This window comes from Micropterus salmoides, unplaced genomic scaffold, assembly GCF_014851395.1.
Source record: "Micropterus salmoides isolate LMB-PRFRI ecotype aquatic unplaced genomic scaffold, ASM1485139v1 Ms_hic_scaffold_7, whole genome shotgun sequence".
Taxonomy (NCBI): Eukaryota; Metazoa; Chordata; class Actinopteri; order Centrarchiformes; family Centrarchidae; genus Micropterus; species Micropterus salmoides.
This window is the reverse complement of record NW_024044459.1, coordinates 37,637,828-37,663,886: the sequence shown is the minus strand read 5'-3', so window position 1 is coordinate 37,663,886 and position 26,059 is coordinate 37,637,828. Positions and strand designations below refer to the sequence as shown.

General features: G+C 43.8%; 2 protein-coding genes and 1 long non-coding RNA gene across 4 annotated transcripts in view; 2 read left to right on the top strand and 1 right to left on the bottom strand.

The window, feature by feature from the left end:
* The window catches only part of LOC119891504 (scavenger receptor cysteine-rich type 1 protein M160-like), a 1,270,577-nt gene that overhangs the window by 357,020 nt on the left and 887,498 nt on the right, over positions 1 to 26,059 (top strand). The window lies entirely within an intron of this gene.
* Positions 1 to 26,059, top strand: part of grin1b (glutamate receptor, ionotropic, N-methyl D-aspartate 1b) — a 100,726-nt gene that overhangs the window by 56,529 nt on the left and 18,138 nt on the right. Inside the window, exons 13-21 of one of the 2 annotated variants that reach the window (XM_038703252.1) lie at positions 214 to 378; positions 1,711 to 1,829; positions 3,008 to 3,120; positions 3,208 to 3,356; positions 5,658 to 5,815; positions 5,949 to 6,110; positions 7,287 to 7,396; positions 7,568 to 7,713; positions 20,319 to 20,420. In XM_038703252.1, the coding sequence (XP_038559180.1) occupies positions 214 to 378; positions 1,711 to 1,829; positions 3,008 to 3,120; positions 3,208 to 3,356; positions 5,658 to 5,815; positions 5,949 to 6,110; positions 7,287 to 7,396; positions 7,568 to 7,713; positions 20,319 to 20,420 (1,224 nt within the window). The remainder of the gene's footprint in view (positions 1 to 213; positions 379 to 1,710; positions 1,830 to 3,007; positions 3,121 to 3,207; positions 3,357 to 5,657; positions 5,816 to 5,948; positions 6,111 to 7,286; positions 7,397 to 7,567; positions 7,714 to 20,318; positions 20,421 to 26,059) is intronic. The other variant, XM_038703250.1, reaches the window with a different exon arrangement.
* LOC119891630 lies at positions 10,473 to 26,045 on the bottom strand. Its single transcript, XR_005442474.1, has 2 exons — positions 25,161 to 26,045; positions 10,473 to 11,281 (listed from the first exon to the last, which is right to left on the bottom strand). It is a non-coding gene; the product is annotated as an uncharacterized LOC119891630 (long non-coding RNA).

The window sequence follows — 26,059 nt, the reverse complement described above, 5'->3', positions numbered from 1 at the left end:
AAACGCTGGATTAGCTTTCAGCGTGAAGACCGTCTGAGCCTGTCGCTGGCAACAAGAAAGATTCAAACCTTTCTGTACCAACCATAGACATTGATATTGCGATACACAATCCATAGTTGCCCATATTGACTTCAGCACCTTCGTGACCCTGAAGTCAGAGTTGTGCTGCACACTGCAGGAGGTGATGTGTTGTGCTCCTCCCTCCTCCCGCAGGTCAACAACAGTAATAAGAAGGAGTGGAACGGGATGATGGGGGAGCTGCTGGGAGGTCTGGCCGACATGATCGTCGCTCCCCTCACCATCAACAACGAGCGCGCTCAGTACATCGAGTTCTCCAAACCCTTCAAATACCAGGGGCTCACCATCCTCGTCAAGAAGGTGAGCCGACTTCTGCTGTGTTTAAAGGAGTCCTTCAAAACACAAATGTGTTTCAGATGCTTCAGAAGCTGACCTGATCAGGGATCAGATTTTATGTGTAGACATGATTTCAGTGAAACTTTAGCAGCTGTCGTCACACGGAGAGCAGGCAGCCTGCTGGGACCATCAGACATTTGGTCCACAGTTACTCTGTGGACGGGGGGAAGATCCTGGACAGACGGATGCATTTACACCTTTTCAACATCCAGCTAGAACGAGTCTCAAACCTCCTGCAGAGGTGACGTGGACGACTTCAGTCTGTCTTGAATGCTTCTTGGGAACATGAACATGTAACAGTTGAGAGATCAGATATCTGATCCACAGAAGTGGCACATTTTAAAACAACCAAGGATTGACCAAATGCTGAACAAAGCAGGTACGTAACAACAGGACAATCAATTTATCAGATATAGCAAAAGATAGAAAAACAAGACAGATAAGCTCAAACACCAAAGAATAAAAATGTGTTTTAAGACGAGACTTAAAAGTCTTGGTGGTGGGGGATGATCTGAAAACCAAGGGAAGTTTATTCCACAGTCCTGGGGCCGCCACTGAAAAGGCACGATCAACTTGTGTTTTCATACGAGACGCTAAAAGGGCTTGGTTTGATGATCTGAGGGGTCTAGAAGAGTGATAAACGTAACAGCAGCAGCCCCTTAAAATCGACCAGTCCAACAAAAGAAGTGACTCTGTGTAAGTGCAGTTCAGGATCTGAGAAGAACCGGGTTACAGGTTTATAACTTCCTGCAGCTGAAGGTTTAAAGTTTGCTGCACAGCGAGCAGAAGGAGTCCGTTATTCTCACTGTGATGGAGTGGACAGACCTGAACCCCCTCACAGTCTCACAGTCTGGGTCAGTCCGTCACGCTGCTCTGCCGGATATTTTGAGATATTTTAGGTCAGCGTGACCCAGTTCACCGCCAGCGAGCAGGAAGCAGGTCGATAGTTTCCAATCGACCCTCAGGCGGCGCCGCTCTGCCTGAACACATCTGATCCAGGGTCAGATCTGGAGCCTCCTCGTGGTGCTTTTAAGGCTCCCAATGTTCTCCTGGATCAAAACAGTGGATTCTGTGTGACTGGAGCAGCGAGCAGCCGTTCAGCCACAACGGCAGGATGTTTCCTCACACCAGCGTTCCAACATGATGTTTGTGACTCTAAAGTTACTAAAATGTGGAATGAATAATTTAAAAAAACATAAATTTTAAGCCACAGCTGATGAGTCCTGATCCACTCAGCTCATTATCGTTGTACATTGATGATGATGATGATGATGATGATTGTGTTTGTGTGCTTAGGAAATCCCTCGCAGCACTCTGGATTCATTCATGCAGCCGTTTCAGAGCACACTGTGGCTGTTAGTCGGTCTGTCGGTCCACGTGGTGGCAGTGATGCTTTACCTATTAGACCGGTTCAGGTAACCACATGATACTACAACACGATACTAGTACTACAGGACAATACTACACAGTACTACACAGTAAAACATGATCCAACACAGTTTTGATTCTGACTGGATCAGGTAACCACACTTGGCAACACAATATGACACAGTTTAAAGGATTTCTGACTCACCAGTGTGTACGTTGAATAACTTTTTCCTGCTGTAATCGTTAACACTGGACGTTAACACATCTCTGATGGAGGTCAAATGGAGATAATATGTTGTTAAAGTCAGCAGAAACACATTTTCAGAGGCGAGGGGGTATCCTCCGAACTTTGTGCCTTGTGTTTCTTTGCCAAGTAACAATAACACAACGAGGGAATTTGGCACTTTTAAAGATTCCCACTTAATTTGTAAAACTCATATTAGGATGGATTTTGTCCTCTATCACTTACATTGAAATGTCTTTATGAAGCGAACTGTCTGCAGCCCGTGTGAGCAGTAGGAACAATTACTGTGCATTCAGACCAAACTCGAATTTAATAATCGCGTCGCGTGATTGATGTTTGATCGCAGGACTATTTGCCTGTAGTTCCCATACATTGCGAGTAAACACAGCCTGGTTTACTACAGCGGTATGTTCCCAAATAAACATTTTGCTGCGATTTAGTTGCAATAAATAGATCAAAATGATGCCGAAATAACTACAACATGATGCTGATTGGTTAAACATATCAACAAGTCATGCTTTGTCAGGTCTGTCAGCCAGACAACAACTTTAAAAATGCTTATTATCTGAATGGAGTTCGGATCGATCAGGTCTGTGCTAACTTATTTACAGTAAAGTACAACAATAGCTGGAATCAATATTTTCCGAACTCACCAGGTAGTTCAACTTTCTCCAAGCAGCCTCCTGTTATACAGCTAACAATAGCCAACAGCTAACAACAACAGTGGAAGTCGGAAACACATGGTGGTTCACTGCTGAGTAGCGCGAGTGAAGATAAATCAATACGCTCAACGCATGCCTCGCGTTTGGTCTGAAAGTAGCATTACAGCACAAACACAAACAGGACTGCCAGGACTATTAAAAGATAAACTTCAACAAATGGGAACCTGTTCTTTAATCCAATACAACACAATAGATTAAATTAAAACAATACAGTAGAATATAATGTTGCATAATAAAATGTACCTGTGTGCCTCTGCAGCCCGTTTGGAAGGTTTAAAGTTAACAGTGAAGAAGAAGAAGAAGACGCCCTCACCCTGTCCTCCGCCATGTGGTTCTCATGGGGAGTACTGTTGAACTCTGGGATAGGAGAAGGTTGGTTGTCCTCTCAGCCGACACATCTTGTCCCACAGTCCGGCTGACCACACAGTAATAACACCTGTCTTTGGTCTGTCCCTACAGGAGCTCCCAGGAGTTTCTCAGCGAGGATTCTGGGTATGGTGTGGGCAGGATTCGCTATGATTATTGTAGCATCATATACTGCCAACCTGGCAGCCTTCCTTGTGTTGGACCGGCCTGAGGAGCGCATCACTGGCATCAATGACCCCAGGGTGAGACACTGGCAACGCTTTTTCCTGCTCTATCTAAATATATCAACCAGTATTACTTTATGGTTGATTATTTTTGCCCCCAAATCTACTCCATCTTTTACACGTCCACGGTAACCAAATTAATCAGGTCGAGTAAAATGTATATAAAGATAATTAAAATACAAGCAAATATATATGTAGCTGTAACTGATTCAATTAAAACAGTTTAAGGGTTATCTTGGTAGTTAAAAGGACTGAAAAGCAGTTGTGTAAATGGTGGGTCTTTAGCTGGGATTTAAACGTGGTGGTAGATAGAGAGAATGATGATCTGACAGTGAAGGTAAACTGGTCCACTGGTCCACTGGTCCACTGGGTCACCTTTGGATCTTGACTGGGAACGTGGAGCAGGAGTAAGTGGTCTGATGTAGAGAATCGACTGAGGAGATTAAGCCCATTCTCATATCCAGAGCGTCAAAAAGCTATGCTTTGTTACATCTTTCTGCGTCGGGTACCAACGAACAAACCATGTAGAGCGTCACAAAGTGTCACGGTTGTGCCGTGTTGGTGTTTCATGTTTGCAGTATTTCCTGTTTTACGTTGTTGGTGTTCTGTCCTTGGTGTCATGGTCTTGTTTTACTTCACTGATTGTCTTATGTGAATCAGCTGTGTCTCAGCACGTCCACCCCTGGTGTATTTTAGTTGGTCTGACCCTCTCACTTGTTGCAAGTTCATTGATTCACCAGTGTTTCAATCAGTGTGTCTGCCTGTGTTCGTACCAGCGTTCCTCCTCTTGTCTCGTCTTTGCCCAGAACTCTGGGTTATGGCAGACCATAACAAAAAGAATATTAAATAATCAATCAATCAATCAGAAATCAATTCTGTTTAACAGGTAACCAATGAAGTGAGGCCCGTGCAGCAGTACCAGTGACATGCGGTCCGTCTTCCTGGTACCTGTGATGAGTCTTGCTGCTACCGGCAAGCTACATATGACAGACTCAAGATATAATCATAACGTGATCGATATTTGCTGGAGACCTAATCTGAAAAAAGCTCCTGCTAATGATTTGAATTAATTCATTTGTTTGTCAGTTTTTACCACAGACTCAAAACAAAACTTGGATTTATGGAGTTTGTATAGAGATCAGATTTCACATCCTCAAGACAACTTAAAAGAGAAGATTGTGTTTCACTCAGTTTCAAGGGGAAGTACAGCGGCGTGTCGTCAGCGTAGCGACGTAACAAAATTAGCTATTAAAAAAACACAAATCATAGTGGAAGCATATATAACAACAACTTGGGGCCTAAGGTGGAGCCTTGAGGTACATCACAGGAGACGGTAACAGAAGAGGTTTTATCTGCTTAGTGGTTTGTACTGGTTGACATTTTCTCCTCCTGCTGGCTACGTGGTGCCTACGGCTGCTTCCTTTATGGTGATGATTCGAATTATCAGACAAGAAGCCTCAAAGTCAAACCTCAGTTAATCAGTCACACCACTTTTTAGCTCTGTCACTGTAAACAGAGCAATGCAGGATACAGGAGGAACAGCATGTCAGGCTGTAAAGTTTTACAAGCTAACTATAACAGAAATAGAGAAGGGTGATTGAAACAGACGACCGAGCAACACATTATTACTATTATTATTGTAATTGTTGTAGTTATTTTTTAAATGCATTTATTTTATTCATTCATTTATTTATCAGGTCATGTTAACATGTTGTCTGTACGCATCTGTACTATTAAATCTTTTCCCCAGAGGACACACAACAAAAAACACAACAAAAAAACATTAAAGGGGATTTTGTCAATTATCACAAGATGGCAGAATGTGTCAAAGCATGAAATGTAAATGCTTTTTTTTTATCTAACTGTGTGGAAAGCTGATATTTTCACATAACAGATGATTAAAGACACTAAAAGTCTTGTTGGTAAAACACTGCCATGTAATTGGAGTTTAACTGGGCAGTGGAGTGAATAACATATTCCTCATAATTGTAAGTATATTGAAGAAAAAATGTCATTGTTTAGCATTTATTAAACAAAAATGCTCAAAGATGGAGAAGTGAAGTGCAACCCTAAAAGTAAAATGTTCTGCCTTAACAGGCGACTCAGAGTCGACTTGGAAACTAATTCTGGTAAAGACCTTATTTCTGCTTTAGGCTGTTTTTATTGCCCCATTTGTTGAAATGTTCTGACCCTGAAGGCATCAGGAGCAATTACCCAGTAAGACACAAAAAAAACCTCCTACAGTGGCCCACAGGAGATATTCATTTCTGACCGTGAATAATCATTTCTGACCCTGTGATTGTTGCTCTGTTGTTTTAGCTGCGTAACCCATCAGATAAGTTCATCTACGCCACAGTGAAGCAGAGTTCGGTGGATATCTACTTCAGACGGCAGGTGGAGCTGAGCACCATGTACCGGCACATGGAGAAACACAACTATGAGAGCGCTGCTGAAGCCATCCAGGCCGTCAGAGACAAGTAGGCTCTTTATACATTTAGCTAAATATTCCTGAAGTTTGTAGTTGTACCTCAGAGATGTAATGTGAAAATATCTGTAGACATGTACTGATCCACCACCTGATGTTTTCTTGCCCCCCCCCTCCTCCTGTAGTGAGCTTCACGCCTTCATCTGGGACAGCGCTGTGTTGGAGTTCGAGGCTTCGCAGAAGTGTGATCTGGTGACGACAGGAGAACTTTTCTTTCGTTCCGGATTCGGGATTGGGATGAGGAAAGACAGTCCTTGGAAACAGAATGTTTCTTTGGCTATTCTCAGGTAGAAACAACCTGATGATTTACAGATACTACTACCCTACTGGAACCATACTGGTACTCTGCTAATACTCTGTGGTACCCCGCTGAGGCCGTTCTGGTACCTGACATACCCTACTGCTACGCCACAGATATTTCTCTGATACCCTTCTTATTTCATACAGATACCTTCTGACACTCTTCTGATACTCTTCTGACAGCCTTCTGATATCCTACTGCTACAAAATAGATATTCTACTGATACCCCTCATAATTTCATACCCTAATGACACTCTTCTGATACCCTACTGATATCCCAATGACAATACCGATACCTTCTGATACTCTTTTGATACCATTGTGATACACTTGTCTGCAGATGTCCTCTGACACCCAATGATACCCTTTGATATGCTGCTATCCTAATGATACTCTTATGATACCCCATCTTACACCTTGCAGATACCCCGCTGTTTTCCTTCTGATACTCTGATTCTGATATCTGATATGTTTTAATACCCCACTGACGACCTTGTGGTACCTTTTCATTGCCCATTGATACTTTTACTGATAAACTATGGCTACTCTAGCCATACTCTACTGATAGCCTACTGTTTACTCTCCTATACCCTTCTAGTACCTTACTAATACTTTTTTTTAATACTTTTATATTATAATATAATAATATGAACTTTTGATTCACTACTGATTCTCTATGGATACCTTTGTGATACCCTACTGATAAATTAGTGATATTTTACTACCCCTCTTTTGCTTTCCCGATTACCCTGCTGATACCCTACTTACTGTATACTCCTTTGATATGCTGATACCCATCTGGTACGTTTTTAATACCCCACTGACACCCTCGTGATACCCTGCTGATACCCTACTTACTGTATACTCCTTTGATATGCAGATATCCTAATGATACCCAAATGTTCTTAGGATCCCACTGACACTCGCATGATACCCTTCTGATATCCTACTTATACTAATACTCCTTCGATACACGGATACCTTAATGATACCCATCTGGTACGTTTGTAATACCCCACTGAGACCCCTTTGATGCCACCTCTTAGTATGCTATAAGTAGGGATAGTTTTGTGATAGGCTATGGATGCCCTACTGATAAATGTTTATTCCAACTTTGCTCGTATGTGTTGATGTCTTATTATGTTTCTTTGTTTCTCTTCAGCTCTCATGAGAACGGCTTCATGGAGGATCTGGACAAGACTTGGGTTCGATATCAGGAGTGTGACTCCAGGAGCAACGCCCCCGCTACCCTCACCTTCGAGAACATGGCAGGTAGGAATCAGACCTACAGACAAGAGACTGAATTTTATTATCTTTAGGCAGCTCTAATGTGCAGTCGTTCTGCTGTGGAAACGTAGTAGTTTCCATTTTGAGGTCTTTAAAGGCTTTGACAAAGTGCGTAGAAACCCTGTCACCTCACCTGACGTCACCTGACCTCCTCAGGTGTGTTCATGCTGGTTGCCGGTGGCATCGTCGCCGGGATCTTCCTCATCTTCATTGAGATCGCCTACAAACGACACAAAGACGCTCGAAGAAAACAGATGCAGCTCGCCTTCGCTGCCGTCAACGTCTGGAGGAAGAACCTGCAGGTACAAGACTCTGCTGTACTCTACTTTACTCTGCTGTACTCTGCTGTACTCTACTTTACTCTGCTGTACTCTACTTTACTCTGCTATACTCTACTTTACTCTGCTGTACTCTACTTTACTCTGCTGTACTCTGCTGTACTCTACTTTACTCTGCTGTACTCTGCTGTACTCTACTTTACTCTGCTGTACTCTACTTTACTCTGCTATACTCTAACTGCAGTCTTGCTGCACTCTACTCTAACTGTACTCTGTTTGTTGCACTGTACTGTACTCCAGATTTTACTGCAGTCTGCTCTACCCTTTTGCACTCTACTGCACTCTACTGCACTCTACTGCACTCTACTGCACTCTATTGCACTCTACCTGTACTCTACCTGTACTCTAACTGCAGTTTAGTTGTGCTCTACTCTAACTGTACTCCAACAGCAGTCTGCTCTACCCTTTTGCACTTGACTGTACTCTAACTCTACTGCACTCTACTGCACTCTACTGCACTCTACTGCACTCTGGACTCTACTGCGCTCTACTGGACTCTACTGGACTCTGACTGTACTGTACTCTGCTGGACTCTACTTCAGTCTACTGGACTCTACTGCACTCTACTGCACTCTAACTGTACTGTACTCTACTGTTCTCTACTGCACTCTACTGGACTCTACTGAACTCTGACTGTACTGTACTGGACTCTAACTGTACTGTTCTCTACTGTTCTCTACTGCACTCTACTGGACTCTACTGAACTCTGACTGTACTGTACTGGACTCTAACTGTACTGTACTGTACTGGACTCTAACTGTACTGTACTCTACTGTTCTCTACTGCACTCTACTGGACTCTACTGAACTCTGACTATACTGTACTGGACTCTAACTGTGCTGTACTCTACTGTTCTCTACTGCACTCTACTGGACTGCACTCTACTGGACTCTAACTGTACTGTACTCTACTGGACTCTACTGGACTCTACTGCACTCTAACTGTACTGTACTGGACTCTAACTGTACTGTTCTCTACTGTTCTCTACTGCACTCTACTGGACTCTACTGAACTCTGACTGTACTGTACTCTACTGGACTCTACTGAACTCTGACTGTACTGTACTCTACTGGACTCTACTTCAGTCTACTGGACTCTACTGGACTCTACTGGACTCTAACTGTACTCTACTCTACTGCACTCTACCTGTACTCTACCTGTACTCTAACTGTACTGTAATGGACTCTAACTGTACTGTACTCTACTGTTCGCTACTGCACTCTACTGCACTCTAACTGTACTGTACTCTACTGGACTCTACTGCACTCTAACTGTACTGTACTGTACTGGACTCTACTGCACTCTACTGCACTCTAACTGTACTGTACTCTACTGGACTCTACTGCACTCTAACTGTACTGTAATGGACTCTAACTGTACTGTTCTCTACTGCACTCTACTGCACTCTACTGCACTCTACTGGACTCTACTGAACTCTGACTGTACTGTACTCTACTGCACTCTACTGGACTCTAACTGTACTCTAACTGTACTCTACTCTACTTCAGTCTACTGGACTCTACTGCACTCTACTGGACTCTAACTGTACTCTACTCTACTGGACTCTACTGGACTCTAACTGTACTCTACTCTACTGGACTCTACTTCAGTCTACTGGAGTCTACTGGACTCTGACTGTACTGTACTCTACTGGACTCTACTTCAGTCTACTGGACTCTACTGCACTCTACTGGACTCTAACTGTACTCTACTCTACTGGACTCTACTTCAGTCTACTGCACTCTACTGGACTCTACTGGACTCTGACTGTACTGTACTCTACTGGACTCTACTTCAGTCTACTGCACTCTACTGGACTCTACTGGACTCTGACTGTACTGTACTCTACTGGACTCTACTTCAGTCTACTGGACTCTACTGGACTCTAACTGTACTCTACTGCACTCTACTGGACTCTAACTGTACTCTACTCTACTGGACTCTACTTCGGTCTACTGCACTCTACTGGACTCTACTGGACTCTGACTGTACTGTACTCTACTGGACTCTACTTCAGTCTACTGGACTCTACTGGACTCTGACTGTACTGTACTCTACTGGACTCTACTTCAGTCTACTGGACTCTACTGGACTCTAACTGTACTCTACTGTGCTGTAACCTTCAGTGATTGCAACCTGCTGGTATTGCACTGATATTTTACTTCCCAGGGACAAAATGTTCTGTTCTGTTTGTTGGTACGGATCGATGGGCCGTCTGGATCTGAATGTTAAAACAACCTGTTTGGTGTCATTCGTTCACATTTCAGGGGTTTTATCACCATGAACCTGTCGTCACTGCAGCTGAACACGGCAAAACGTTAACGGCTCTGGAGTTTATCTCAGTTTAATTTTAGTTTGATCAGTGAAGGAAGGAGAACGAGTGAGAGTCTGTGCACCAAGGCAACATCAGACATTTAAACACGCGAATGTGCTGATCTGTCTGGACGAACATTTGGTCTGTAAACCTGAGTTTAGATGTGAACGCAGATAAAGAAGTGTCCACTGCTCTGAGACCAGCCAGTGGTTTAGGACTGACTAAAAACTGTGAGTATCTGCATTCATTTCAGTCCTCAACACTATTCATTCTTACAATAAAATATATTAGGTGGTGCAGTTACAGCCACTGAACATGAGCGGCAGGACTTTTTAATTATTGAATAATTATTATTTATTATTTGGTCTGCAGAACGTCACATGACAGAAAGGAAAGCTGGACAAACGAGTCATTTAAGAATGCAAAATGTGTATTAATAAATAAAATATGATCAGTGCAGCAGCTGCACATACTGGTCAGCTGCAGCTCTACTGACAGCGTGAGATCTGACAGCCTTACAATCATTTCCTTCTCAGCAAAGAAAAAGAACAAATTCACAAAAGAACAAATTCAAAAATTCAATATTGCAGCTTTAGAAATGTTGGAAATAGAATAAATAAATAACAACAAATACAAACCGACGAAGATGAGGATTCAAATGAATTTTAAATCTTTCTGTGGAGATGTTGACCCACAGGACCCTCTGGTCCGTGAGGAACCTGTTTCAGGTTTGCTGCAGCCTCTGACAGAAATATTCACGATGTTGTTTGCAGCATGTCTCAGAAACCTGCAGACACGCAGAGTCCTTGTTTTTATTCAGATTGTGGTTCAAGGCTGTCAGAAAGATCCAGAACGGCCGCAGCACAGAGCGCTTCACTGAGGCATGATGGGAAAACCAACACACGGCGTTTTTCCAGACTGCTTACAGAGTTACAGACTGCCAGCGTCCTCGGGGACTCGTCCTCCACAAACCTCCTGTTCACTCAGCTGGCTGATTTTTACTGCCGTCACCGCAACAAACGTCAGAAATAAAGAGCTCAGAGAGGTTTTCTGTTCTGTGGAGCTGCACACGGCTCATTTACCGATGAGCGGCTGCAAACACGGCCTTTATTTTTATTATTAATATGTTCATTTTATTTCATCTGCTAACAGAAACATCCACAGGGGAGCAGGTTTGGTTTCAGCGGCAGGGAGAAGGATTTATGGAAAGAAAAGCAGCTGAAACGAGATAAAAACACAAAACCATCAAAGACAAGCATTCATATCAGCGTAGCAAATAAGAAGTCCATAAACAAATAAACTGTTAGAGCTGTTAGTGTCTGCAGAATGAAAGAAAACTACATCTTATTTAATAAAACTAAAACAGCGCGCTTGATTGGGTTTTAAACTACACATAACTGTGTACAAATATTCAGAAAACAAAGTAGAATAAACATCTAACACAAACATTTTCTCGTGCTCTGCTGCTTCGAAGGTCAAATCTAGTTCTAGTATGTGCTAGTACTTGTACTGTAAGTTTTCATGTGAATATTCAATTACAAATGAGTAAATGTAATGCAACGGTTTTACTCGACCTCCAGCTCTGCATTCTGCTCTTCAGTGAATCATGAACAGTCATACGTTCATCTGTTTGGATGTGAGTCACTCTGATCTCAGATCTGCTGACGGGTGAGCAGAACGACACAGACGGGAGTCGCCTCTGATTCATTTCTGTTTCATATCAAAGGTTAATGTGCTCAAGGTCGGCTGGTCTGTGATCAGCTCGGTGAAAAACACCCTGAGGACAAACCACAGACGGTATTAAAGAGGTTGACGTGGGCGCCGTGACGTCCCCCGTTGGTTTGAAGGCTCCAGTTTGGCCTTTTGGCCGTCGCCATGTTTGTTTTTCAGAACCAGACGTGACCATATTTGGATGAGAGGGCGGAGCTAGTTAGCTTGGTTAGCAAGGTGCATCTGTAATTCATGTTAATGATATTAGCTGGGATGCTAAATTTGGCTAGCGACAAACAGGCTTAAACAAAATGTACTTAGTGAAAAATGAGCAGCCGACTCCTGACGAGCTTTTTCAGCGGCGCTGGTTAAATGAACGCAGAGCAGCAGATACGAGTTGCCATGGTAGCGACTTGTCAATCAGCTTGTAGCCCCGCCCTAAAGCCTCCCCTGCTTCCTGGTCTCTGTTCCTCTAAATGGGACCATAATTTACTAAATGAACATCATGCTGTGCTGAAGAAGACTTGAAACTAGCGACTGAGACCAGAAACTCATCAGGAAAGTGTTTACTGAGGGAATAAATCAGCTGACAAGTAGAAACATTTTCTTCCTGCAGCCGCTGGAGTCGCCCCCTGCTGGCTGCTGGAGAGGACGCAGGTTTAAGGCTCTTCAGACCGAGCTGCTGTACGTACACTGGACACAGTACTACACAGATTATATGAAACCATGCTATCCATATTTAGAGAGCTGCCCTTCGTGTTTCGGCTGCCGCAGGAGCGTTTCGTTCACACACCGTCAAGAAATCCGTGTCTGCTCCGACACATAGACCCTGCAGTGTTCTGCAGTGTTTCTAAAACAGCTGCAGAGTTCTGCTTCACCTGCACGACGTCCCCGACAGGGACACACAGACCACTTTAATGGCTGCCAGCAGATAACCTTGTATCTCCTTGAAACATAACTGCGTGTCATTAAAAGCGGCGGCTGCAGCTTTTAGAGCCCATCAAAGACCCAGTCAAACTTTATTGATCTCTAATAAATATAAAGTGAACGCATAAGGACACTAAAGCTAAAATAAAGCCTTTAAATCATCTTCAGACGGCCTCAGAGAGACAGTGAAGCTGTGAATACCGATGACCTGACAGCACGCCATCCATCACATGACACGTGACATCACACATAAACACGTCATGTGCATTATTTAACTGATTCATCATTTGGGTTTCGGCCTCTGTAGCTATTACCAGAGCAGCTCAGAGGTCAAACTGTTTAATAATCCCAGATTATTGATCATCAGACTGATTCCAGAAAGTTCACTCATGCAGAAGAAGAAGAACGCTGCTCAGTCTCTGTTCCAGATGTTCTGCAGTCTCGTCAGAAGCTGCACTGAAACACATTAATAATCATCGCCTCTCCGCCCGGATTAGCACTTCAAACACTAGCCGCTAAAGGCTAACTAGCTAGCAGAGGGTGATTAGCACTTCAAACAGCCGTTTCTTAAGGCAGGGCGTTAGCAGAGGGGATTAGCACATGAAACACAGCAGCTCTCAGAGAAAGTGTGTCCAGACAGACCAGCAGTGAGCAGCTGAAACCTTTCTGCGTGTGCAGGGACAGAAGAAGAAGAGCGTTGTTCATAACCAGATCACAGTCTATATAAAAATATCTTCCTGTTGGCAGTGAGCTGTCAGCTGGACATGCTAACAGCCGCAGAGAAACAGAAAACTGAAAATCAGCTTTTGTTTGTTGAAACTGAAACACAGAGGAGCTGTGGTTTGTTTTCTTCATGACGCTGTTGTACTCTACTCTTCCTGTGACTCGGTTATTTAACAGATTGTTAATTCAGATCGTCATTGTTTAAACTCTTCTTGTGTGTACGGGGCTGTAATGTTGTGGTTAATGTCGCCGTCGCCTCGAGGAAAAAACTCTTGATAAACATGTTTGGGTATTATATCGCTCAGGTAACCAGATGTTTTAGATCAGCCCCAAACTAAGTGTTAGCTGGATGCTCACACAGTTAATCAGAAATCAGCAGGAACTGAAGCTGTGAACGTTCGAGTGGCTTCGCAGACGAGCCAGAAGAAGTTTTTGCTCCAGTGAGTTCAAACCCGGCTTGACGCGATCATTTCTACATTCGTAGGTGGCTATAATGTTCATGATCATATTCGCCCCAAGCTTTCTAAAAGTGAAAAAACAACCACCGCTGGGAGTATTTGAAATGTTTGCTACGTTGCCCTGTAAAGCTGACCCGCCAATCAAACAAGAAGAAGAACAGTAGCACGAGGGGAGAGCATTTCACCCACACATGCCTCTAAAAATAGATACGTGCAAACCGGAAAGAGATTATTCAGATAACCCAGTTTAATCCACTTTAGTTCCTGTGAGTGATGCAGCTTTAACAGCAGAACACGACGTGAGCTAAAGAAGCTGCTGTTGGCGTGACGCGCCCCTGCATTGTTCTTTTAGTTTTCATTTAAAGATGCAGACTGCAGGAGTTCAGCTAGCAGGTGGAGGTCCACGGCCTCGTGCAGACCTGCAGCTCCACATCTGAATTACTGGGAACACGTTTAATGATTTGTGGAGTCGGTTCAAAGTGAGGAACAGGATCGGTGTGTCTCTGCTGCAGGACGGCGTTCATGGTGTTATCTCTCTTTTACTGACTGATGCTCTGATCAAAGTCTTCCACTGTCCTTTTAATGTTTAATCAATGCAGAAACTGACCCAGGAATATGTTTGTGGGCTCTTTTTACTTCTCTGGAAACACAGTCTGAAGCCCGGTTTGGGTCTCAGGATGAAACTATGCTCTTAACTCATGATCAGTGTGCTTTATTTTTTTGTTTTCCATAAATGAATGTGTTGACAGTTTCCAAGAATCCAAACTAGGGCTGTGTATTGTTAGAGGTGTAAAATATAATACATATAATAATATGTGTGGATATAATATGTTTATATTGAGTATAAGTCTGGTGATATTCTGAATTTTCTTTCTCTTCATCAAACCCACGTGCAGCAACAAACCAACAATCCTACTATCAAGTATCGTCTATCTAAGTCTGACGTTTCTTATTCTACTGAGGAAACTACTGGCATCCTCATCTGCCCGACTCCACCTGTACACCTGTAGAGTACCCGACTCCACCTGTAGAGTACCCGACTCCACCTGTAGAGTACCCGACTCCACCTGTACACCTGTAGAGTACCCGACTCCACCTGTAGAGTACCCGACTCCACCTGTAGAGTACCCGACTCCACCTGTACACCTGTAGAGTACCCGACTCCACCTGTAGAGTACCCGACTCCACCTGTAGAGTACCCGACTCCACCTGTAGAGTACCTGACGAGTACCCGACTCCACCTGACGAGTACCCGACTCCACCTGTACACCTGTAGAGTACCCGACTCCACCTGTACACCTGTAGAGTACCCGACTCCACCTGTAGAGTACCCGACTCCACCTGTAGAGTACCCGACTCCACCTGTACACCTGTAGAGTACCCGACTCCACCTGTAGAGTACCCGACTCCACCTGTAGAGTACCCGACTCCACCTGTACACCTGTAGAGTACCCGACTCCACCTGACGAGTACCCGACTCCACCTGTAGAGTACCCGACTCCACCTATAGAGTACCTGACGAGTACCCGACTCCACCTGTACACCTGTAGAGTACCCGACTCCACCTGTAGAGTACCTGTAGAGTACCCGACTCCACCTGTAGAGTACCCGACTCCACCTGTAGAGTACCTGTAGAGTACCCGACTCCACCTGTAGAGTACCCGACTCCACCTGTAGAGTACCCGACTCCACCTGTACACCTGTAGAGTACCCGACTCCACCTGTAGAGTACCTGACGAGTACCCGACTCCACCTGTACACCTGTAGAGTACCCGACTCCACCTGTAGAGTACCCGACTCCACCTGTACACCTGTAGAGTACCCGACTCCACCTGTAGAGTACCTGACTCCACCTGTACACCTGTAGAGTACCCGACTCCACCTGTAGAGTACCTGACTCCACCTGTACACCTGTAGAGTACCTGACTCCACCTGTAGAGTACCCGACTCCACCTGTAGAGTACCTGACTCCACCTGTACACCTGTAGAGTACCCGACTTCACCTGTAGAGTACCCGACTTCACCTGTAGAGTACCCGACGAGTACCCGACTCCACCTGTAGAGTACCCGACGAGTACCTGACGAGTACCCGACGAGTACCCGACTCCACCTGACGAGTACCCGACTCCACCTGTACACCTGTAGAGTACCTGACTCCACCTGTAGAGTACCTGACTCCACCTGTAGAGTACCTGACTCCACCTGTACACCTGTAGAGTACCCGACTTCACCTGTAGAGTACCCGACTCCACCTGTAGAGTACCCGACGAGTACCCGACTCCACCTGACGAGTACCCGACTCCACCTGTAGAGTACCCGACTCCACCTGTACACCTGTAGAGTACCCGACTCCACCTGTAGAGTACCCGACTCCACCTGTAGAGTACCTGACTCCACCTGTACACCTGTAGAGTACCCGACTCCACCTGTAGAGTACCCGACTCCACCTGTAGAGTACCTGACTCCACCTGTACACCTGTAGAGTACCCGACTTCACCTGTATTGGATCCTTGCGTGCTTCATGGTCGGGTCCGAATTAATAAACTCCCCTCGCCCCGGCTCCCGTAGCAGCTCTTCTTCTCCTCTTGGCGTCGCCGTCTCTCGTGTGTGTAGACCATCGAGGTGAGGCGAGACGCTTCCTGCGGCGTAAGGGTGTGACGAGATCTCATGCCACGAGCGAGCTGGTGAAGTTAACCTGTGTGGATTTGTGGTGAGATTTCTGCCTGATCAGAAGTGTTTCAGTTACTTTTGGTTTCATGTGCAGTCGGCTCAAAAGGTCTGGAGGCGGATCAATAATGTAATGCACAGCAGAGTAAAGGCCAGGTAGACTTCTCATTAAATGATGACGTTAGTCTGGTAATAATCTGCCTTTTCTCTGGACCTGTCAGAGAGCACAGATCTGTGGGAGAGATTCTGAACATGAGCAGAAAAGCTGCAGAAACACAGGAGCTGTTAAAGTCCAGGAGTTTCTCACTGAATCATAATTAAATAATTTCTCATTAAGGTGAAAAGGAGCCACAGTCACATTTAAAGAGGTTACTTCCTCAAACAAAGACACAAAGAGGAGGGAAGACTGAATCATGACTCAGCAGGGATGATATTAAAGAAGTTGATCTGAGAGCAGCACTGACTTGCATTCTGTTTTAGTTAGGTTATAGATTTTGAATCATCACCTGCCACCTGAATTTTGTGTTTCTCTTTACATAATAAAAAAAAAAATCACCATAAACTGGTGCAGAAATTTCATCAGAATGCAGGAAATAAATTTTCATAGAATTCAGCATTAAAGGTTTCTTAAAATAGTGTTAAAATCTTGTCTCGTCACACCCAGACTGTAGAAAGCCCAAAGCTGGAGACACTCTGGATCCGTTGTATTTTCTATGGAGAGCGAGAGACCCAGCCGCACGGTGCATGATGTATACGCCGCGGCGAGTTGACCAACCATTCGCCGTATCTAAATTTGCATAAACACGACTCGCTCTCAACTTTTATTTAAATGAGCCTCCCTTTTTCTCCCCTCAAAGGTTTTCAGAAACATATTTTAGTTTAGATGTAATACGAGAACGTTTCTGACCCGGCCGCCATGTTGAAAATGGACATATCGACAGCTAAGGTCCGCCCAGAGCGTTCATTGGTCCGCTGCATCCAGATGCGTCCTCACGGATTCTGCGTGTCTCCAGCTGAAGCCCCTCCCCTTCTGGTGCACCACCATGGGACCTTATTTTGGAAAAAATATGTATGGTAGTCAACGGCGAGAGACGACTAATGTTTATATCCCGTTTGAATTGGTTCCTGAATTACACACAGGCTGTTTAAAAGACAAGCTTCAAGAAAGTCCCTGGAAGGGGAGGGGTTTAGGATCTTTATTGATGCTCGGTGTGGCACCTGACATCATACGTGTTTTCCAAAAAAGTGACGTGGATGGGGGAGATAATCGGCACAACCTTTGGTGAAGTTGATGCAAACCGGCGCTGTGTGACGGCCCAAAAACCAACGTTGGCCTGAGTTTTGCTGACAGGAAGTGAAACAGAATAACAGCAGACTTATATTCGAGCGTGGTCAGTGCTTCGTGCCTGATACCTGCACACTGTGACGGGTCAAAGGTCAAACTGATGATGTCTTTATATGATGTAAACACCACGCTTCATCATCCATGTGCTGCCCTCCCCCCTTCCTCCCTCCCTCCCTCCACCATATGGGTGAAGGCATTATAGCAGCAGAGTGTTGGTATAATGATCTGATGTGATAAATAAACATCATCACGCCTTCATTCAGGCTTCACCCGCCATTCCCCCCCCCCCCCCCCCCCCCCCCCCCGATATACCCCTGTGCTTCATGTGATGTACTTCCTGTGTTCCTCATGTTGTTCGCTGTGTGTTTGTGGCTGTCGGCAGTAAAACAGAGTGAAGCTCTCGTGTTTTACTGAAACATCGCTTCATCTGAAAGCACAGGACTCTAACACACACACACACACAGGACATACAGTCAGCAGGTAGTCATGTGACCAGTGGAGCAGACAGACTGTGCAGCGTTATATAATCTGCTGTTGCATTCAGCAGATGGTCAGCGGCGTCCACACACAGTACAAAGTCAATATTAATACATTCAATACAGGTACTGATAAGTATTACTACACTACATAGTGTTACAACACTGTATACTGATACTATACCGTTACTACATTATATTATTGGATACTACACTTACTAGATACTATTACTATGCTATTCTATACTATATTACAGTAAACAGTGTAGTTCAACACATCCTCACTCCCAACTCGTCACATATTGACGTTTGGTCAAGGCACTTTGGCGCCGATTTTAACGCCCTGGGTACCCTTTTGTGTCATTTTTAGACGTTTAAGGCTCCGCGATCAAGTGAGCAACTTTCAAAATAAAACGCTAGAGTTTTGAAATGGCACTTAAAAATTTGGTTAGGTTTAGACACAAAAGTACTTGGTTAAGGTTAGGAAAAGATCATGGTTTGGGTTAAAATACCTACGTATGTCAGTTAACATGTAACTTAGCTTACGTCACTTGCGTAACTTACGCAAGTGACGTAACTTGCGTAACCAATACAAATATTTAATGTTGACTTTTTGTTTCACTTGTGTCTCCTGGTTCAAAGTCGGGGTTCTGGCCCTCCATCCACCCCAACCAGCTCCTTACTCAGGCTTTTCTGTTAAATATCATATACCTGCCTTTACCGTCACAAACTGACGCTACAGGACTTCCCCCTCTGTGCTGAACAATGATGCGCTATAGGGATCTATGGGTCTTGACCATGCGTCCATATGTGACGAGTCGGGGAGTGAGAAGAGTTGTGTAATTTTGTTTAATTGCGAATCTACACTGTGTACTGCTACTGATCAATACTATACTATACTACTATACGCTATTACTGTATTATGCTGTTATTATTCTGTACTATACTATATTCTGTTACTACACTAGATAACATGTATGGTAACATACACATAATATCAGCCACAACATGACCACTGACAGGTGAAGTGAACACTGATTACCTGCTTATCATGGCACCTGTCAGTGGGTGGGGTTTATCAGGCAGGAGGTGAACATTGTGATCCAGAGTTGATGTGTTAGAAGCAGGACCAAGCCACCTTCTTCCATTGCTCAGCGGTCCAGTCCTGATGCTCACATACCCATTGTAGATGCTTTCGGCAGTGGACAAGGGTCAGCAGGGGCCCCCTGACTGGTCTGTGACTAGGATGCCCTTTGTGTTCTGACACCTTTCTATCAGAACCACCATCAACGTCTTCAGCAGTTTGACCTACAGTAGCTCGTCTGTTGGATCGGACCACACGGGCCAGCCTTCGCTCCCCACATTACTGAGCCTTGGCCGCCCATGACCCTGTCGCTGGTTCACAGCTTTTCGTTCCATGAACCACTTCTGATAGGTACTGCAGACCGGTTTAGAGATGTTCTGACCCAGTCGTCCAGCCATCCCAGTTTGGCCGTTGTCAAAGTGGCTCAAATCCTCACGCTGCCCATTTTTCCTGCTTCTAGCACATCAACTCTGGATCACAATGTTCACCTCCTGCCTGATAGATCCCACCAACTGGTCATAATGTTATGGCTGATCAGTGTAACCATATTATATTTTATGATATGTTGTAGTATACTTTATTATATTATACTGTGTGTACATTATGCTATACAATATTACATTGTACTGTACTATACTATTAGTCCACTGTGCTATATCTTACTATACCATAGCTGTACTACAGTCTGTGTTAAACTATATGCATAGTAGCTGAACTGTAATACTCACTGAAAACACACACTACACCAAATTCTACTGCATCCTACAGCATCCCAGACTCAGGTGGAGAGTACCGGAGGGTGTAGCTGACGTGTCTCTGCTGGTGTGTTAATGTGTGTGTGCACCTATCGTATCATTTATTTTAGGATAGGAAAAGTGGTAGAGCAGAGCCCGAGCCCAAAACCTCTTTTAGGTCCATCACTTCGACCTCCGACCTCAAACGGCGTAGGGCCTCCGGGGACGCCACGGTAAGGAGATGAAGACCACCTACCCTCCTCCTCCTCCTCCTCCTCCTCCTGTCCTCCTCCTCTTTCATCCTCCACCTCGACACTTTCATACGTGTCTTTCCACTTCCTGTTTCTCTCCATCAGCAGTGTTTTTGTTTGTCATTTGTCTTCCTGTCCTGTTTCCTCTCTACTCTCTCCTCTTCCATTTCCCCTTGTTTCCTCTCCTCACCCTGTCTCCTTTCCTCACCTCTCCTTTTTTCTTCTCCTTCTCCCACCTTTCCCCTTGTTTCGTCTCCTTGGTTCCTCTCCTCCCCTCTACATGTGTCTTCTCCTCTTCCCTTTCTCCTTGTTTCCTCTCCTGGTTTCTCCTCCTTTCCTCTGTCGTCTCCTCTCCTCTTCCATTTCTCCTCTCCTCAACTCCTCTTCCTGTCATCTCATCCCTCATCTCCTTGCTGACTCCGCCCGTCTGTCAGTCGGCCATCTTTATCGTCCCTCCTCCATCAGCTCATCAGTCCCTCCGGGCGACGACAGGAAACAGATTGAAGACAGAAAGCGTTGTGTTCGATGCTTCCAGTCAGGTCAGGGCTCGCGTTTCATCTCTCGGCGAGTCGTCCTCTTGCAAAGGAGAAGTGAGGAGGGTCAGACTGTGTGGTCTCTCTTCTCCTGTGGACCTTTCCTTTTTGTTGTTTGTTGTTGTCCTGTTTGTTTTTTGTTGTCCTATCTTCTTGTTGCCGTCCTGTTTGTTTTTTTGTTGTCCTGTTTTTGTCGTCCTGTCTGTTTGTTGTCGTCCTGTTTGTTTTTTTGTTGTCCTGTTTTTGTCGTCCTGTCTTCTTGTTGTCGTCCTGTCTTCTTGTTGTCGTCCTGTTTTTGTCGTCCTGTCTGTTTGTTGTTGTTCTGTTTGTTTTTTGTCGTCCTGTCTGCTTGCTGTCGTCCTGTTTGTTGTTGTTGTCCTGTCTGTCTCCTCGTCTTTTCCTCTCCTTCCTCTCCTGTCATCTCTCTGTCCCTTCATCTCCACCATCACTGTCGATGCTCTTAGAACAAAGAGGTTTTAACAATCGGCTCTTCGTCCTCACAGGTCGGCTGGCAGAGACTTGTTTTCCTCCTCTAACTCGTCTCGTTTTCAGCGAGGAGCCGGTGAATTAAAGCTGCCGGACACCGTGATGTCTCCCTCAGCCAATAAAATACATGTTGTTACAGCTCTGCTCTTCCCACAGGAGTCTCCGCCGGAGTAATCAATAGCTCCTGATCACGTCTGTCATCAGTGGCCGCCTGCAGCTCTTTTTTTTCTTTTCAGTCTCAGATGGAAAGTCTTTCATGCACTCTTAAAAAAGGTTATTCCGAGGACAGAACGGGTGTGTTGCCCTCCCGTCAGGTGAGCTGTCGCTGTATTCAGCCTGTGGAAGCTTTTTTTAGGAGTGCAGCTTCTCAGAGATCTGAAATGTGATGGATTCTTTGTGTATTTGTCTTTCAGACATTTTGCATCCCCTCTCCCTCCAGATCTCCTGTTTGTTTGAATGTGAAGGGGAATCAAAATGGAGTGGGAAGCCCAAAGTGTCTTTTCTCAGGGATTAAAACTCTCACACGCTGTCAGCTGCTGAACATTGACAAGTTGAAATGAGGAAGCAGATTTCTGCTGCAGCTCATTAAAGTGTGTTAATGTTCAGTATTGATCGCTCAGGGTGATGGGGAGTCAGAATCTAACTCATTTCTCTTTGTGGTCATCTCTTTTTTTTCTATATGAGTGTTTTTCTCTCTCGGTGGATTTGAATGGTGTCCAGACTTACATGCTGTGCTACACACACACTGCCTCTATCCTCCTCTGCAAGCACGACTGACCTGTAAACTGAAAACACAGCAGCTTCCTGTTTACAACCAATCACGACACCAACCAATGACTATCTATCAATCAATCTGACATCTTCAGGTTTCTTGTTTTGTCCGACCAACACTAAAAATCCCTTACATATTCAGTTTGTTATCATATGTAACTGACAGACAAATCGTTTTAGAACTAATTAACATGTTAAACTAAAGCTAAGGCTCATCATTAACAATATGAAGCCCACTAGTTCATCCCAAGACATACAGAAATGTTTAGGGGAGCTGGAATTGATTTAAGGGCAACACAGACCGGTGATGCCGCTCACTCAGGACGCTGTCGCCGCAGATTTCAGATCAGTTTCACATTGTTTTATTTACGTTCTATTGTTTTTTTACCACTACAAAGCAGCTAACTCGCTAAATGCTATCATCAGCCCGTTCTCATTCCTAGGGCATCACATATGGATGCTTTGTAACGTCCTTTGGCGTCTGTTACCGCACATGGCAGCCTTTAGCGTCATTGTTCAACGCTAAAAGTACCACAATAAATAACAGAAAAGTCAGCGGTGGTCGACGTGGACAAGTGGGTCAGAAACCGGACTTTCACCCATGAGGCCGGTGTTCGTTTCCCGTGTGAAACAACAAGTCAGCATTTGTTCTTTGTAGTGATGTTACATAACTTAAGTAGCGTAACTTAACGGACGTAATTTAAATCCTGTGTAAGTGACGTAGTTTATTTTAACCCCAACCGTGATCTTTTCCTAAACCAAATGGAGTAGTTTTGGTGCCTAAACCGAACCAAACTGCGAAGTTTCACACCACTAGTTTTATTTTGAAAGTCTAATTGGACATTGCATATGTATTTTTGCTAACTTTCCTTTGGAGCCCTCCACGTACAATAACAACCCGTTCTCACTCTCAAGTCATCATATATGGACGCATGGTCAAGACATGTTGGCGTCTGTTTGGAACTCACTGGGGTAAGCCCTGTAGCGTCGTTTATGAACGCTAAAGGTAGGTGGAGGATATTTAACAGAAAAGTCAGAGTAAGGGGGAGGTTGGGGTGGACCAATGGGCCAGAAACTGGACTTTCAGTCTGGGTTCGTGTGAAACAAAAAGTCAGTGTTTTTATTTAAGTCACGTAAGTAACGTAGATATTTTAAGCCAAATCATGAACTTTTTTTTTTTGTTGCACATTTCAAAACAACATTAAGAATTAGTTTAACTTTGAAAGTCTAACCAGACGTTGCATATTCATTCCGCACTGGGGATCCCTGTAGCGTCACAGTTCAACGCAGTGGGGGAAGTCCTGTAGTGTCAGTTTTTGATATTTGATATTTAACAGAAAAGACTGAGTGATGGGGTGGATGGAGGGCCAGAACCCCCGACTTTGAACCAGGAGGCCGCGGTTTAGGGCTGCAACTAATAATTTCTTAGTTAACTAATCTGTTAATTATTTATTCGATTAGTCGACTAATCGAATAAATAATTAACAGATTAGTCGACTAATAGTCGCGATTATTTTTGTCACCCCCTAATCCTAACCTTAAGTAAACCATTTAACTAATTAAATCTCTTTCAAGTGAGTTACCAATCTCCAACCCACAGCCTAACTAGCCAATGTTCCCATTAAGTGAATGAGGTTTACCATTCAGAATGAACACCAGTATCAACATCAGGGGGAAACCAGGGAAGAAGACAAGACGGCGTAGGCTCCTCCTTTAATTCACTGATTTATACAAACTTTTAAAGTCTTTAAACTTTAAAACTGTTTAACAAAGATTTTGCTTTGGAACTATATAAAATAAAAGCAAATTAAAAGCAAGTACTAAAACCACAGCTGTACACTAACAATGTCTATTTAGAATAATAAAGCGACAGGCACCTTTCATACTAAAGTGCTTATAGGTTTTATATGTGGAGAATGTTCTGTAGGCTGCATCACAAGCCAGAAGTTCCTTGGTGTACTTTAAACCATTACTCATTACTAATAACTTTGTTAAAGCTGGGTCTCCGACATTGCCAGCGTTGTGTTGGACAGGTTTGTTTATGGAGCGAGAGAGACAATCGAGAGGATGTAAGATTTTACATAGGCCTAGTAAAATAAAATAAAAACAAAAATCCGTATGTGGTGGTCAGCGTTGATATTGTGAACGTGTATTGGAATGATTTTTATAGTCGATGTCATCGATTATGTCGACTAATCGTTGCAGCCGTACCGGGGTTCATGTCCCATGTGAAACATAAAGTCAACATTAAATATTTTTATTTAAGTTATGCAAGTTCCGTAAGTTAACTTACGCGTAAACTGACCTAAGTAGTTATTTTAACACAAACCATGATCTTTTCGTAACCTTAATCAAGCACTTTTTGTTGCCTAAACCAAACCAAATTGTAACGTTTCACAACTTTAATAACGTGCCGTTTCAAGATGGCGATGTTTCGAAATGCTAGCGTTATTTTGAAAGTCTAACCGGACGCTGCATATTTATTGTTGCTAACTTTGCTGGACGTTGCATATTTGTTGTTGCTAACTTAACCGCAGAGCATTAAATGTCTTAAAATGACGCTAAAGGTGTACCCAGGGCGTTGAAAAGCGACACCACGGGGTCTTGACCAAACGTCAAATACGTAACAAGTCTGGAGTGAGAATGTGTTACAACAAACAACCCAGGGCGTTGAAAAGCAACACTAAGGGGTCTTGACAAAGCGTCCATATGTGACGCCCTGGGATGAGAACGGGGTTGTTGCTTAGCTGTAAAGCCACCAGAAAAAAAGGCAGAAAAACTACCAGCAGACAAACAAAAAGTCTGTTCCATTTGTAAAAGGGCCTGAACAGCAATGCACAGCCACATTATTATCAGTTTATATGCTAACCAACAGGCGGGAGATTATCAACACATTGAAGCTCCAGAAAACCAAAATAAATCTGCAACAAACCTCCATGAAAGCTTGAACAGATTCTCCTGCTGCTCACATTCAGGTGTTCGGCCTCTGAGAGCGTATCAGACATCTGAACCCGCGACCCGTCAGGCCCGCTGCCTTGCTCTGTGGTGGTTAAAGACGCAACACATGAAAGTTTAACGCTCTCCGTGGCAGATTACACGAGAGGAGATCATATTTAATTCAGCAGCAGCAGACTGAAACCTTTAGACCTAAGAAGAAGAACCGACATCGCCCGTCCTGCTTTAATCTCATTTCCCCTCCAAAAAGTGACATTTAGATTTATCTTTTCCAAGAAATTAAAATGTTTTTCCAACTGCTGGCTAGCAAGACCCCCTTATTGTATAATGCAGGATGAACGTTAGCAAGCTAGGCTAGTTCTGTCTGTCCTTCGTAGAGCCGAGCACTTAATTATGTCTGAAAAACCTTCCAAAAGTGTTTGTGTTGTAAAATAAAATCCATAAATAATATATTATAATCATTAATAATATACACACATATTAACTCTACATTATTTATATCAAATAGCTATTTTAATAGTATCGATAATGTTACAATTAAATAAAATGTTGTATAAAACATTTATAGAAACTTTTACTAAACTAGTGGCCAGGCTATACTGGACCCACTTTAACTATAGCACTAATGATAATAATATAAATAACAACTCTAAAAAATACATTGTTTAACTGTGAAAAATAATCAGTGTCAATGCATCAATGCATTCATTTACACCCTGACCTCTGTTTTGGTGTGTTTTACCTGCACAGGTGACACTGATTAAATAAATACTTTTCAAAAGAGAAAACTATAATTTGAATTAATAAATAAGAACTAAAAGCATCTTGGCTCTGAGGTCGACTTCGCTCTGTGTTAAATTAATGTGCGTTTCATTT